The following is a 12,836-nucleotide window of genomic DNA, read 5'->3' as shown; positions in this document are numbered from 1 at the left end:
AACACACACCAACGAAGGCGTACTACTTGCCCCTGAATAAACAACCATCAACCATGATTGTGCATGTGGTCCAGTGGTGGGGTTATCAAGTGGGTGCCCACCTGGTCATCGCACCTTTTTTCTAAAAAATTTCAAGAATTTTCAGGTGACAACTGCACTTGCTTCGGAGACATGACCCTGTTGCAAAACCACTGCACGCTGTGCTTCGTGGGAGCCGAAGTCCTTTTTTTTTCTTTTATCACAGATGTCACATTTGTTGAAAAAAATCATTGACCAATCAAATGTCATAAAGTTAATAGCATATTAACTGCCTGCAGGTTACTATAATTCAAGTAGTGTCGCCTAAAAGTCTTTTGGTGATGGTGACGACAAAGGGCTGAGGAGAGAGTCGACCAATCAGAGGAAAGATGAAAGGGAGACTAAAACTTCATTAATGCAGAGGATTGTCTCCTTTCAGATATTTTATGGCAGAGGGAAGCAAAGCATTGGCAGCAGCGCAGGTGACGCTAGGCGGCTTGTCGTATCCAGCCGCCCTACGTCAGCCTTACTGACTTTTACCATCACGTGAGCGCTGCCGTTGTGCTGAGCTGTGGTGAAAACAAAGATTGTGGCGGGTCCCACGCAGGAAATCCACCTGGGGCCGTCCCAACGGTGTATTGATGATAGTTTTATCCTTGTTAAATGACTTGCCACGTAGGCAAAACGTTGACATGGCAACGTAATTAATGAAGAAAGAGAGTAAAAATCTTAGAAATGGTTTCCTCATGAAGAAATCAGATCTTCTCTTGATCCAATGCACCCAGAAACCATGAAATCGTCATTGGGGAGAAACTACCAGTTTCTAGGAGGCTCGTGTCGCATTTCTAATGGAGAAAGAATATAGAGTTGAAAGAGAGAAAGAGAAAATAATTATTACTCATAGAAACCATAAGTTAAAAAGCAGTATTTTTTTTTTGTGCTGTATCATATATTATAGAAACTAGTGTTAGGACTGCCCTTAGAGCCGACGACAAGTCAATCCGGACATCCATCATTAGTTCATCAATTCCACTCCACTCCACAGGGCTGCTGCAGCCTGGAGGCTATATAAATATAATCCTTCTTCTACCTCCGGCACTGCTCACAACTACAGTCTGCTGAAATGGAACAAGGCAATCCTACTCCCGCATCCTCTGCCTCCAACTGCGACCCTGCCGCCGCAGCACCAGCCGCCGCGTGGCTCCACGACGACACGGCCCAAGGCGACGACATGCTACTACAGCAGCTCGACGCCATTCTCCTCGGTATGGCCGTGGACGACGACGTTGCCACAGCCGCCGCCGACGACTGCTGCTCCGACTGGCTCTCTGCTTCCTCGCCCTCGTCCTCCTCCGAGGCGACGACGACAACGGCGGCGGCGTCACCGACCACGCGGGAGCAGCACCGGCGGCAGCCCAACGACGCCGCCTGGGCAGGCGAGAACGAGAAGCGGGTGACGGCGTTCATCGGGGTGCGGAAGCGGCCGTGGGGCAAGTTCGCGGCCGAGATCCGCGACTCCACGCGCAGGGGCGCCCGCGTGTGGCTCGGCACCTTCGACACCCCCGAGGCCGCCGCGCTCGCCTACGACCAGGCCGCCTTCGCCGCGCGCGGCGCCGCTGCCGTCCTCAACTTCCCCGTGGAGCGCGTGGTGGAGTCGCTGCGCGCGCTCGCGCTCGCCGGCACGGGCGGAGCCGGAGGCTCCCCTGTCCTCGCGCTGAAGCGCCGGCACTCCAAGCGCACGCGCAGGCGCAAGCCCTCCTCCGCCGCTGTGACCTGCGACGGCAAGGACATCATGAAGCCGCAACGACGACAGCCTGCTGCGGCGCGCCAATGCTCTGGGTTGTCCGGCGTGTCTTCGTCCTGCACGGCCATGGCAGCGGTGCCGCAGCAGCAGGTGACGTCGCGCGGCCAGAGCCAGTTGCGTTACGGCGTCGTGGAGCTGGAGGACCTCGGCACCGATTATTTGGACGAGCTCCTCCGGGTGTCGTCCGAGTTGGAGTAATTAGTTGACACTAGAAACGGGGCGCGGCGTTGCTCCTCCGGGTGTCGTCCGAGTTGGAGTAATTAGGCCTGGTTTAGTTTCAAAAATTTTCACCCCAAACTATTACATCGAATCTTACGGCACATGCATGGAGTATTAAATATAGACGAAAAAAACTAATTGCACAGTTTTGTTGGAAATCGCAAGACGAATGTTTTAAGACTAATTAGCCCATGATTAGCCATAAGTGCTACAGTAGCTAACATGCGCTAATAACGGATTAATTAAGCTTAATAAATTCATCTCGCAATTTCTAGGCGAGCTATGTAATTAGTTTTTTTTTATTAGTATCCGAAAACCCCTTCCGACATCCCGAAACATTCGATGTGACATCCAAAAATTTTCATTTCGCGAACTAAATGCAGCCTTAGTTGACACTAGAAACGGGGCGCGGCGTTGCCGCGCCTGCCTAGACACCTCTTCTAGATTTAACCAGTATTGCAATGGATAGCAGAACATAGAAATATACCAGGAAGACCATTGATAGTTCACTATTCATACCTAAATGAAGCACAGAGGATCACATTGAAATGAATTTCAGAACTATGTAATATGCTTTTTGAGGGAGTATAAATGTTTTGTTCCTTAACAAAAAGGAGGGATTGTTCAGATAATGATATATTATTGAGGTGCAACTTTATTTGTTTATATAAAAGCCTTTGTTCCGATGTCTTGGAGAACTTGTAATTAGCCATGTATGTGAATTGGAAAATGAAAAGGAAGAGCCACATGTGAAACAACCTGCACCATTTCCAAATTACAAGGTATGATTGTAATTTATGAGCGTGAGGCGTAGACACAGGTAAAGAGTTAAAATTTCTGGTCAGAGGTAGAAGAATATGCTCCTAAGTTTGTATCATGATCTTTTTTTACGAAAGCTTATGAACTTTGTGTCCAACCTTAGAATTAAATAACTCGAGCTGTGTTGTGTTTTTTAGGCCATGCATGTTAACTCGTCCAACTTTTACTGAATGTTAACTCTTTTAACAATGAATAAAGGTACACACGCTCTTTGTTGCTACGTGCTGCTCGCAGGCCGCCCTGCTCGTGCCGCTGTAGGCGTTGCTCCTTGCGAGGCAAACGAGTGAAAGGCTTGGTGTGTGGGGCCCATGTTCCATCAGGTCATCACAGCAGCATGTGAAAGGCTGAGCCAAACTCCACCCTTTATCGATCCACTGCACTGCTGCACCTTCAGCTTCCAAACTATTCCCCCATCTCTCTTCAACACTCCCTGTTCTTGGTAGCACTACGCACAACGATGCTCCTGAGTTCAAGATCAGATTCACAAGGAGCAGGACCAAAGTAGCAGCTCTCTCTCTTCGCCAAAATCAACAAAGCAGCAATTCTTCGTCCCCTTCACCTGCCCAGCTCTGTGAGCGAGGCCTTTGGTCAAGCTGAAGTGAGGCCGACGCGCAGGCATGGTGTGTGTGGCGGCGGTCATAGCCCATCCACTGGAGCGAGTTCCAGCCTCTGCAGCTTGGTCCCGGCCTATGCTCGTCGCAGTCAAAGGAGAGCTCCAGTCCCTGCGGTGCGTGCTCCCCATGGGCGAACTCCAGCCACGGCGCTGCGGCCTCGACGCATGCTCGTCGCCGACAAATTGCAGCTATTTTTTTAAAAAAAGAAATATAATCAAAGGTGGCTTGAATGTTGATTTGAGAAAAATCTAAGGAGGTTTTCGCAAAAATTGTTGAGAGAGTCTCTGGAGCGTGGGTTGATTTTCGATAAAGAGAATGGTCTTGTTTGCAAAAAACCAGTAGCCCATCCGATCTAGACTGCAGGTTGATTTAGAAATAATGTGAGATGCTCGGGTTAATTTTCGAAAAACATAAGGGTTTTTTTTGGCAAAATGACCGTGGCTCGCACGATCCGCGCCCGATCAAACGGCCTCAAAAAGCAGGCGACATGGCCACGCTGCCTGACCCCTCTTTTAGGTGCAGAATTCCTATAAGAAGATGTTCAAGTCATCCAACGTCACCATATCGTCATCACGATCCACCATGTATGAAACCAATGCTATCGCACGGCGACCTTATAAATTGTAAATTGCTGATTATATATATATTTATTATATTTGAAAAAGAAGAGTACAAAAATCAATTATATATATGATGATCGGCACTCATGCCTATCGTCCTATAGTTTGTAGCTTTGTACGTACCCCACTAGCCAAATATAAATTCTGATATATGGTGTCCCGCATGACACTTTTTAAGTTGAAGAAACGGGGAAGAGACAAACAGATTCATCAAGAGAAATATCATCTTCTTTTGACAAAAAGAGGACCCAATTGAACCAGAATATTATGAAAGGATGTCCTCTTTTTCCGGGGGGTTCGTCTTTGAGAATTGAGAGTAGCGCACAGGCACTTGGGTTCTCTAATCTTTACAGGCTTTGAGCAGTATCACCATACTTCTGGGTCCTGTGTGGTACTTGGGGACAACCGTACCCAGAGCATTGCATTGGTGACACTAGCAACCGCAACTAAACTTCGAATGCTCCGACTGCCAAGGGGTCACCAGCAGACCATGCATTTGCCCATGAGCTATGCCACCTCACAAGGTAATTTTCTTTTGTCACCGTTATTTATAATCTCGTCATTCTACTATACTCCCTCTATTCTAAATTATAAGTCATTCTAAGAAACTCGGAGAGTCAAAGCATTTTAAGTTTGACCAAAATTATAGAGAAAATTACAAAGCTTTATAACATCAAATAGGTATACTATGAAAATATAATTAATGAATAATCTAATGATACTTAGTTCGTACCATAAATATTTTTATTTTATCATATAAATTTGGTCAAACTTTAGATCCTTTGACGCATCAAGATTCTTGGAATAACTTATAATTTATGACGGAGGGAGTATATAATAACTTGAAATAGTACCTTGTGAGGTGGTATAAATAACTCGAAGTAGTTTACAGTAGTTGTCCCATATGTATTTAGTTAAAACCTAAGTTTTGGTTATATAAACTGTCACACCCAATTTTAAGGATAAAATTGAATGCACAAAACTCGTGCTGGTCCTGCTGGTCGTCGAAGAGTTCCTGGTCTCCAACGTTTTCCTCACCGTCTGAACGCGACCAACACGGCAACATACAACATTCCAAAAGTATTCATGCAAAGCAAACACTCCTATCATTAGAACAATACACCAACAGTATTGAAATCAAAATAAAATGTTTGTAAAACTAATCTACGTTTCTCTACGATCACGTCAACGCGAAGTTCACGAAAAACGGAGCTAAAATGCGTAAGTTATGATTTAAACGGGATTTCCTATAGCAATATATTAAATTAAATCTAACCAGGAAATTAAAAAGTTCCAAACTTGACTAACAGTGGTTCTAACATGTAGGTTATGGAATTACGAAGCTAACGCGATTTGAATGGATCAATTCGGAGCTAAAACGACAATTTTATAAGCGAAACAGTTCAAATGGCATTTCTGTAAATACTGAAAACGTATTTTTAACTTAAGACGTGAAGTTTACGTTTTCCAAATGAGAATGCGCATTCGGTGAACTACGCTTTGGACCGCGGGTTAAGACTTAGAAAACTACAGGGTCTCTTAAGCAAAATGACCCCCGAAGAGGTATCTTCTAATCTCGATCGTTGATCTGAGAACGGACGGCTGGAAACGAACTGGGGGAGAGAGAAGAAAGGAGTGGCCGGCCGGAACAGTGACGCCGGCGGCAACTCCATTGCCGGCGGCGTGAAGCTCACTGGCGCGCGCGGTTCCGGGGCTAGGGGCCACGGTTCGGAAATCCGGAGGCACCGGGAGAAAGCTGGGGAGGAGGGGAACTCGCCCAGGCCATCACGACGGCCGGAGGAGAAGGTTGGAGCGGCGGCCGCCATGGCCGACGGCCAAGAACTCACGGCGCTCGCGGATAGGGCGATACAATTCACGAAACGCAAAATGAATCGCATGGGGAGAGAGAGGGGGCCACGGCGAGCTCACCACGGGCGAGAAACAGAGGTGGGGACGGCTCGGAGACGACGGCGACGTGGACGGCGAGGTCGGAGATCGACGGGGCTCCTCCGTGCGGCAGTTTCGGCCGGGACGAGGCGAAAACGGAGCGGAGCAACAGGGGCGCGCAAGGGGGGGGGCTCAGCTGCCTTTTAACGAGGCCGAGGCAACGGGAGGACTCCCACGACGCGCGACGTGGGCGCGGTTGCGGCCGCGGCTTGACCGGGACGGCGGTTGCGGGAGGAAGGTGGGGGAGCTGACAGGCGGGGGCCGGTCGTCAGCGGCTGGGCGCGGGCGCAGGCGCGCGGCAACGGTTGGCGGCCGAGTGGGCCGGCGGGGCTTGCTGGGCCGAACGGCCGAGGCGCGCGACTGGGCTGGCGCGGCTGCGGGGCTGGGCTGCGGTGCTGGGCCGCGGGGAAAGAAATGGCCATGGGGCCGAAAGTCCAGGAAGAGAGGGAAAGAGGAATTTTTCCTTTTTTCTTTTTCCAAACAAATTTTCCAAAAGCATTTTAAATACAAATTTCAATTAGATTTTGAACTCATTTGGAATTCGAATCAAAACCATTCATCTCAAAATAAATATGCAACAGCATGTATGCATCACTTGTAGCTAACCTTATATTTGATTTTAGTTTTCACAAAAATTATTTATTTCCTATATTTCAATGCTCACCAAAATTGCTTAAATAAATCAATTTGGCTATTTTTAGAAAATGCAAATTTAGGGTGTTACAATTCTACCCCCCTTAAGATGAATCTCGTCCTCGAGATTCGGGTGATTGCTTACTCAAACAGTTGAGGATAAGTCTTTCTCAGATCCTCTTCTCTTTCCCAAGTAGCCTCATCCTCAGAATACCGATTCCACTGCACCTTGCACATCTTTACTGTTCGGCTTCTCGTAACTCTTTCGGCAGTTTCCAAGATCTTTATCAGATACTCTTCATAAGTAAGATCTTCCTTGACAACAAGTTCTTCCAAAGGAATTTGTTCTTCTGGTACCCTCAGACACTTTTTCAACTGGGAAACATGGAACACGTCGTGTACACCGGACAAGCTCTCAGGCAGTTCCAACTGATAAGCTACTTCTCCACGTCTCTCTAGGATCTTAAAAGGTCCTATATACCTTGGGGCTAACTTTCCCTTCATATTGAATCTTCTCACACTTCTCATTGGTGACACTTTCAGGTACACATAATCACCAATCTCGAAAGTCAGCTCTCTTCTGCGGGTATCAGCGTAACTCTTCTGTCGGGACTGAGCTACTCTCAAATTGTCTCTAATCATTCTCACTTGTTCTTCCGCGTCTCTAAGGACATCGGGACCAAACACTTGAGTTTCTCCAGTCTGATTCCAGAACAAAGGTGTTCTACACTTTCGTCCATACAATGCCTCGAAAGGTGCCATCTTGAGGCTCTTTTGATAACTGTTGTTGTATGAGAACTCTGCGTAAGGCAGACTCTTATCCCAACTATCACCATACTGAAGTGCACAGGCTCTCAACATATCTTCCAAAATCTGGTTGATCCTTTCAGTCTGTCCATCAGTTTGCGGGTGGTAAGCAGAACTGAAATTCAACTTTGTTCCCAAAGATCTATGTACTTTATGCCAGAATTGCGATGTAAATTGGGTGCCTCTATCCGACACAATTTTCTTGGGAACACCATGTAAGCACACTATTCGTTCCATGTATAACTCTGCTAATCTTGCACCATTATAAGTAGTCTTGACTGGTAAAAAGTGAGCGACCTTAGTGAGTCGATCCACTATTACCCATATTGAATCATAACCTCTTTGAGTGCGGGGTAATCCTACAATAAAATCCATGCCAACTTCTTCCCATTTCCATTCAGGGATCTTCATTGGTTGTAGTAACCCTGCAGGTCTCTGATGCTCAGCTTTCACTCTTTGGCACGTGTCACATAAAGCCACATATTCTGCCACATCTCTCTTCAAACCATACCACCAATACTTTTCTTTGAGATCCAAGTACATCTTGGTACTTCCGGGATGTATAGAATAAGCAGACTCATGGGCCTCTTGCAGAATTGCATCACGGATAGCTTTCACTTCCGGTACACATATCCTTTTCCCTAACCAAAGAGTTCCATTATCATCCATTCTGAATCCGGGTGCCTTTCCAAGCACTACATTCTCTGCTATCTCTTTAAGTTTTTCATCCTCCAATTGACCTTTGCGTATCTCCTGTTCCAGTGTAGGCTCTATTTCCAATTCCATTGCATTAGTGACCAGGCTCAAGTTGAGATACTCCATTTCAGCACACAACTCTGCTGACATAGGTGTTGTCTGAATTTCATTGGCATAGCTCTTTCTGCTAAGTGCATCAGCTACTACGTTTGCCTTTCCCGGGTGATAATGCACTTCCAAATCATAGTCTTTGATCAATTCCAACCAACGACGTTGTCTTAGATTCAGATCTGATTGGGTGAAGATATACTTCAAACTTTTATGATCAGTATAGATATCACTCTTATGTCCAATCAGATAATGTCTCCAGATCTTCAAAGCATGAACCACAGCTGCCAATTCCAAGTCATGAGTAGGATAATTCAACTCATGCTTCCTTAGTTGTCTGGATGCATATGCAACCACTCTTCCTTCTTGCATAAGCACACATCCAAGACCCAAACGGGATGCATCACAATATATAGAGAAGTTCTTGTTTAAATCGGGTAAAATTAATACTGGAGCTGTAGTCAATCTCTTCTTTAGCTCTTCAAAGTTTGCCTGGCATTTATCCGACCATACATACTTAGCATTCTTTTCCAACAAAGCTGTCATAGGCTTGGCTAGCTTGGAAAAGCCTTCAATGAACCTTCGGTAATAACCAGCCAATCCCAAAAAGCTACGAATCTCACTTACAGTAGTTGGTGGTTTCCAATTCAGTACATCTTGCACTTTGCCTGGATCCACTGCTATACCACCATTGGAGACAACATGACCCAGAAAAGAGACTTCCTTTAACCAAAACTCACACTTGCTCCGCTTAGCGTACAACTTATGTTCTCTAAGCTTTTGCAAAACCATCCTTATGTGTTCCGCATGTTCTTCTTCAGTCTTGGAGAATATTAGTATGTCATCTATGAATACTACCACAAATTTATCCAGATACTCCATGAACACCTTATTCATCAAATACATGAAGTATGCAGGTGCATTGGTCAATCCAAAAGACATAACGGTGTACTCATATAATCCATACCGTGTAGTGAATGCTGTCTTGGGTATATCCGAGTTCCGAATCTTAAGCTGATGATAACCAGATCGGAGATCAATCTTGGAGAACACATGAGCTCCTCTCAACTGATCAAACAAATCATCTATCCTAGGCAAAGGGTATTTATTCTTGATGGTAACCTCATTAAGTGAGCGGTAATCCACACACATCCGTTGACTACCATCCTTCTTATCCACAAAGATCACAGGTGCCCCCCACGGGGAAGAACTGGGGCATATGAAACCTTTTTCTTGCAACTCTTTTAGTTGTTTCTTAAGCTCTTCTAATTCATTAACTCCCATTCTATATGGACGTTTAGCTATTGGTGCAGTTCCAGGTAATAATTCAATAATGAATTCAATGTCTCGGTCAGGTGGCATACCTGGCAAGTCATCGGGGAAGACATCCGGAAATTCCTCCACGACACGATCTTGTTCATTGATTTCACCATCTAGCTGATTCACTGTGGCTGTAGGCTGAGCTTGCACTACTACTTCTACACAGACTCTATCCCCATTGAGTGATGTCACAACCACAGATTTCTCCTGACACTGTATCACTGCCCGGTGTTGTTTCATCCAATCCATTCCCAGGATAAGGTCAATTCCCGCTGTTCTCAAAACAATAGGCTTCACCTTGAAGTCTACCCCCCTTAAGGAAATGCTAGTTGAGGGGCTCCAATAAGAAGCGGGCATACTACCTCCCGGGGAATTCACTAGTATTGGGTTTTTCATGGCACACAAAGGTATGCTATGCATTCTAACAAAAGCTTGGGAGATAAAAGAATGCGAAGCACCAGAATCAAAAAGTACGGTAGCAGAAATAGAGTTGACACTGAACGTACCCAACATGACCTCAGGCGTCTCCTGAGCTGCATCAGACGACACATAGTTCACCTTCGCTGTGAGAGGTGGTCGGGCGTTGAACTTCTGATTGTTGGTCTGATTCTGAGGTGCTTGCTGGTTCTGCTTCTTAGGACACTGATGAGCATAGTGACCTACTTCTCCACATCGGTAACAGGCATTGGGATTGTTGGGTGCGCCACTCTTCACAGGAGCATTGTTAGGCACTCCCTGGCGTGTTGCAGTATTGCTAGTCTGTTGCGGGGGACGCTGATTTCCAAACTGTTGCTGATACTGGGGGCGTTGTTGGAACTGGTTCCGCTGAGGATACTGACCACGGTTTCCCTGATGAGTTGGTCCTTGATTCCTCTGCTGGAAACCTTGCTGGGGATAAGCACGCGGGCGAGTGTTGCTTCCAGAAGCTTGCCCTTGGAGCCTTCTCTTCTTAGCTTCCATCTCCTTGCGCTTATCATCAATCACGATTGCGCGATTCACCAAGGACTGGAAGTTAGGATAAGTATTAGACATCAGCTGGAGCTGCAGTCCATCATAGAGTCCCTTGAGGAAACGGCATTGCTTATCCTTGTCATCTGCCACATCATTAGGAGCGTAGCGAGATAGTTGTGCGAACTTGTCCCGATATTCCGCCACAGTCATTGATCCTTGCTTGAGAGATCTAAATTCTTCCTGCTTCAGTTCCACTAGTCCATCAGGAATATGGTATGATCGGAAACTGTCCTTAAATTCCTGCCAAGTGATATCAGGAGCATTGTTGGGACGTCCAAACTGGAATGATTCCCACCAATCCTGAGCAGCTCCTTGGAGTTGCCCGGAAGCATACAACACTTTCTTCAGGTCGTTGCATTGTGCTATGTTCAGTTGTTTCTCCACAGCACGCAACCAGTCATCGGCCTCCATAGGGTCTGTGGCATGTGTGAACACCGGTGGACGACCTTTCATAAACTCTCTACGCTTATCTCTAACCTGGACAGGCGGTGGACCCCTTGCAGGTTCATTGTCCAAGCGCTGCATCATAGCTTGCATCAGCTGCGCTTGCATACCCAAGATCTGCTCCATGGCCACAGGTGGCGGTGGTGGATTCATAAGAGCATCACGCCCACGACCACGGCCTCTGCCTCTTCCTCCTCTTGCGGCCATCTGTTGTCCAACAAATGTGCAAAATTTAGAGATTTTTCCAATTATAGAGAACTTACAAGAGATATGAAGCAATGCTGAAATTTTTCTGGGCAAGACTCAAATTCGGCAGTTCAGTAAAACTGTTATAACTCGAGTTTCAGAGATCCAACAGAGGTGCACCAAGATTCGTTAGAAAGCTTAGGACATCAGCTACAACTTTCATTTAGACCACTTTTACAGATTCGAACTCACACATAGTCAAAAATAGAGCTAAACCGAAACTGTTCTGAGTTCCAGACAGCGCAGGAACATCAACTTGTGCCAATTAGATCTCCCAAACCTGAATAGCTATTGACGTGATTCCAAAGACACTTGAAAGATACAGAGGTCTAGTTATCTCCACAAAAATTTCAGAATTTTTATCATCCCAGATTTCGAGTTACCAGATAAAGAACACAGGCTGCTCCAGAAATCAACACAGCAGAGATAAGATAAAATGATACTTCTGCATTAAGATTTCATTCTAAATTTAAAGTTCCAATCTAAGGAAGTTGTGGACATGCCCACAAACTTCCAGCAATCAAACAAAATACCAACTCAACCAAGTTCACAAATCAAACAGCTAATCAACCAAGTTCACAAGACCAACAAGACTAAATAAGGACACGAACTAACGACGTGATAGTCTAGATCAAGGCACCTAACACCTATGGAGCGGTGTCAATCATGGTGAAGGAACGGCGCTTCTTCTTGTAGATGGAAGGCTGTCCCAGCTGTGCTCGAAGTTCATCCACTTGTTTCTGCAGACGTCTCTGCGCCCTCTGAGATGCACGCAGTTCTCCTTTGACCTCATCATCCACTCCCTGCATAGCGTGGACATGCTGCACCGTTGCCTCCAAAGTGGGGTCATTCTCTGGTGGAGCCAAAACCTGCCAAACACCCTCATGATCATTTCGAGGAAGGAACCTGAAGCGATCCTCCCTCATGGCCTCGAAGCGACGACCATGGTAGTGGATGTAGGCATTCTGTGCCGCATCCTCCATGCCATCCAAAGCATGGGCTCTCCTGGCAGGGGCACTGTGGACAGTCTCCACCTCATGTCCATTGATGATATCATTCCATGCGGTGACCACCAGCTCTACCTTCCAGAAGGTAGCCTCCAGTGGGTGCTTGTACTCGGCGCAGTGGTAGCTGATGGAGGCGTGCAAGTCGGGGAAGTAGTCGTCCAGCACGTGGGTGAGGAGAGTGTGGTAGTAGGCTGTCTCTGGAGCTGGCTTGAAGTAGTACTTGCACTTCCAGCCAATCTCATCGTCCTCCACGGGGGCAGCTGGGGAGGGTGCAGGTGTAGGAGAAGTAGCCGTCGACTCCTCAGGTGTAGCTACCACAGGGTAGACGGGAACAGCGACTGGTGTAGGAGTAGGTGTAGGTGTCGGTGTAGCCATCTCCACGTCGTCGGAGATGATCACAATCTCCCTCTCTGCCGGTGGGGCACGTGGGGTGAACATGGCACGATAGCCGGCGGTGCTGAGTCGAGCAGTCTTCGGATTATGAGACATCTATAGATTTAAAGTGAGATGAAATTAGAATCAA

At 46.7% G+C, this 12,836-nt stretch overlaps 1 protein-coding gene across 1 annotated transcript; it reads left to right on the top strand.

The window, feature by feature from the left end:
* Positions 1-1,141: 1,141 nt before the first annotated feature.
* Positions 1,142-2,030, top strand: LOC136484927 (ethylene-responsive transcription factor ERF094-like). The gene has a single exon (XM_066481895.1). It carries the CDS (start codon positions 1,142-1,144, stop codon positions 2,018-2,020), a length of 879 nt encoding a protein of 292 aa, XP_066337992.1. The 3' UTR covers positions 2,021-2,030.
* The last annotated feature ends 10,806 nt before the right edge of the window (positions 2,031-12,836 follow it).

Source organism: Miscanthus floridulus, chromosome 10 (genome assembly GCF_019320115.1).
Source record: "Miscanthus floridulus cultivar M001 chromosome 10, ASM1932011v1, whole genome shotgun sequence".
Lineage (NCBI taxonomy): Eukaryota > Viridiplantae > Streptophyta > Magnoliopsida > Poales > Poaceae > Miscanthus > Miscanthus floridulus.
The sequence above is the reverse complement of the archived record's forward strand: the minus strand, read 5'-3'. Positions and strand labels throughout refer to the sequence as shown.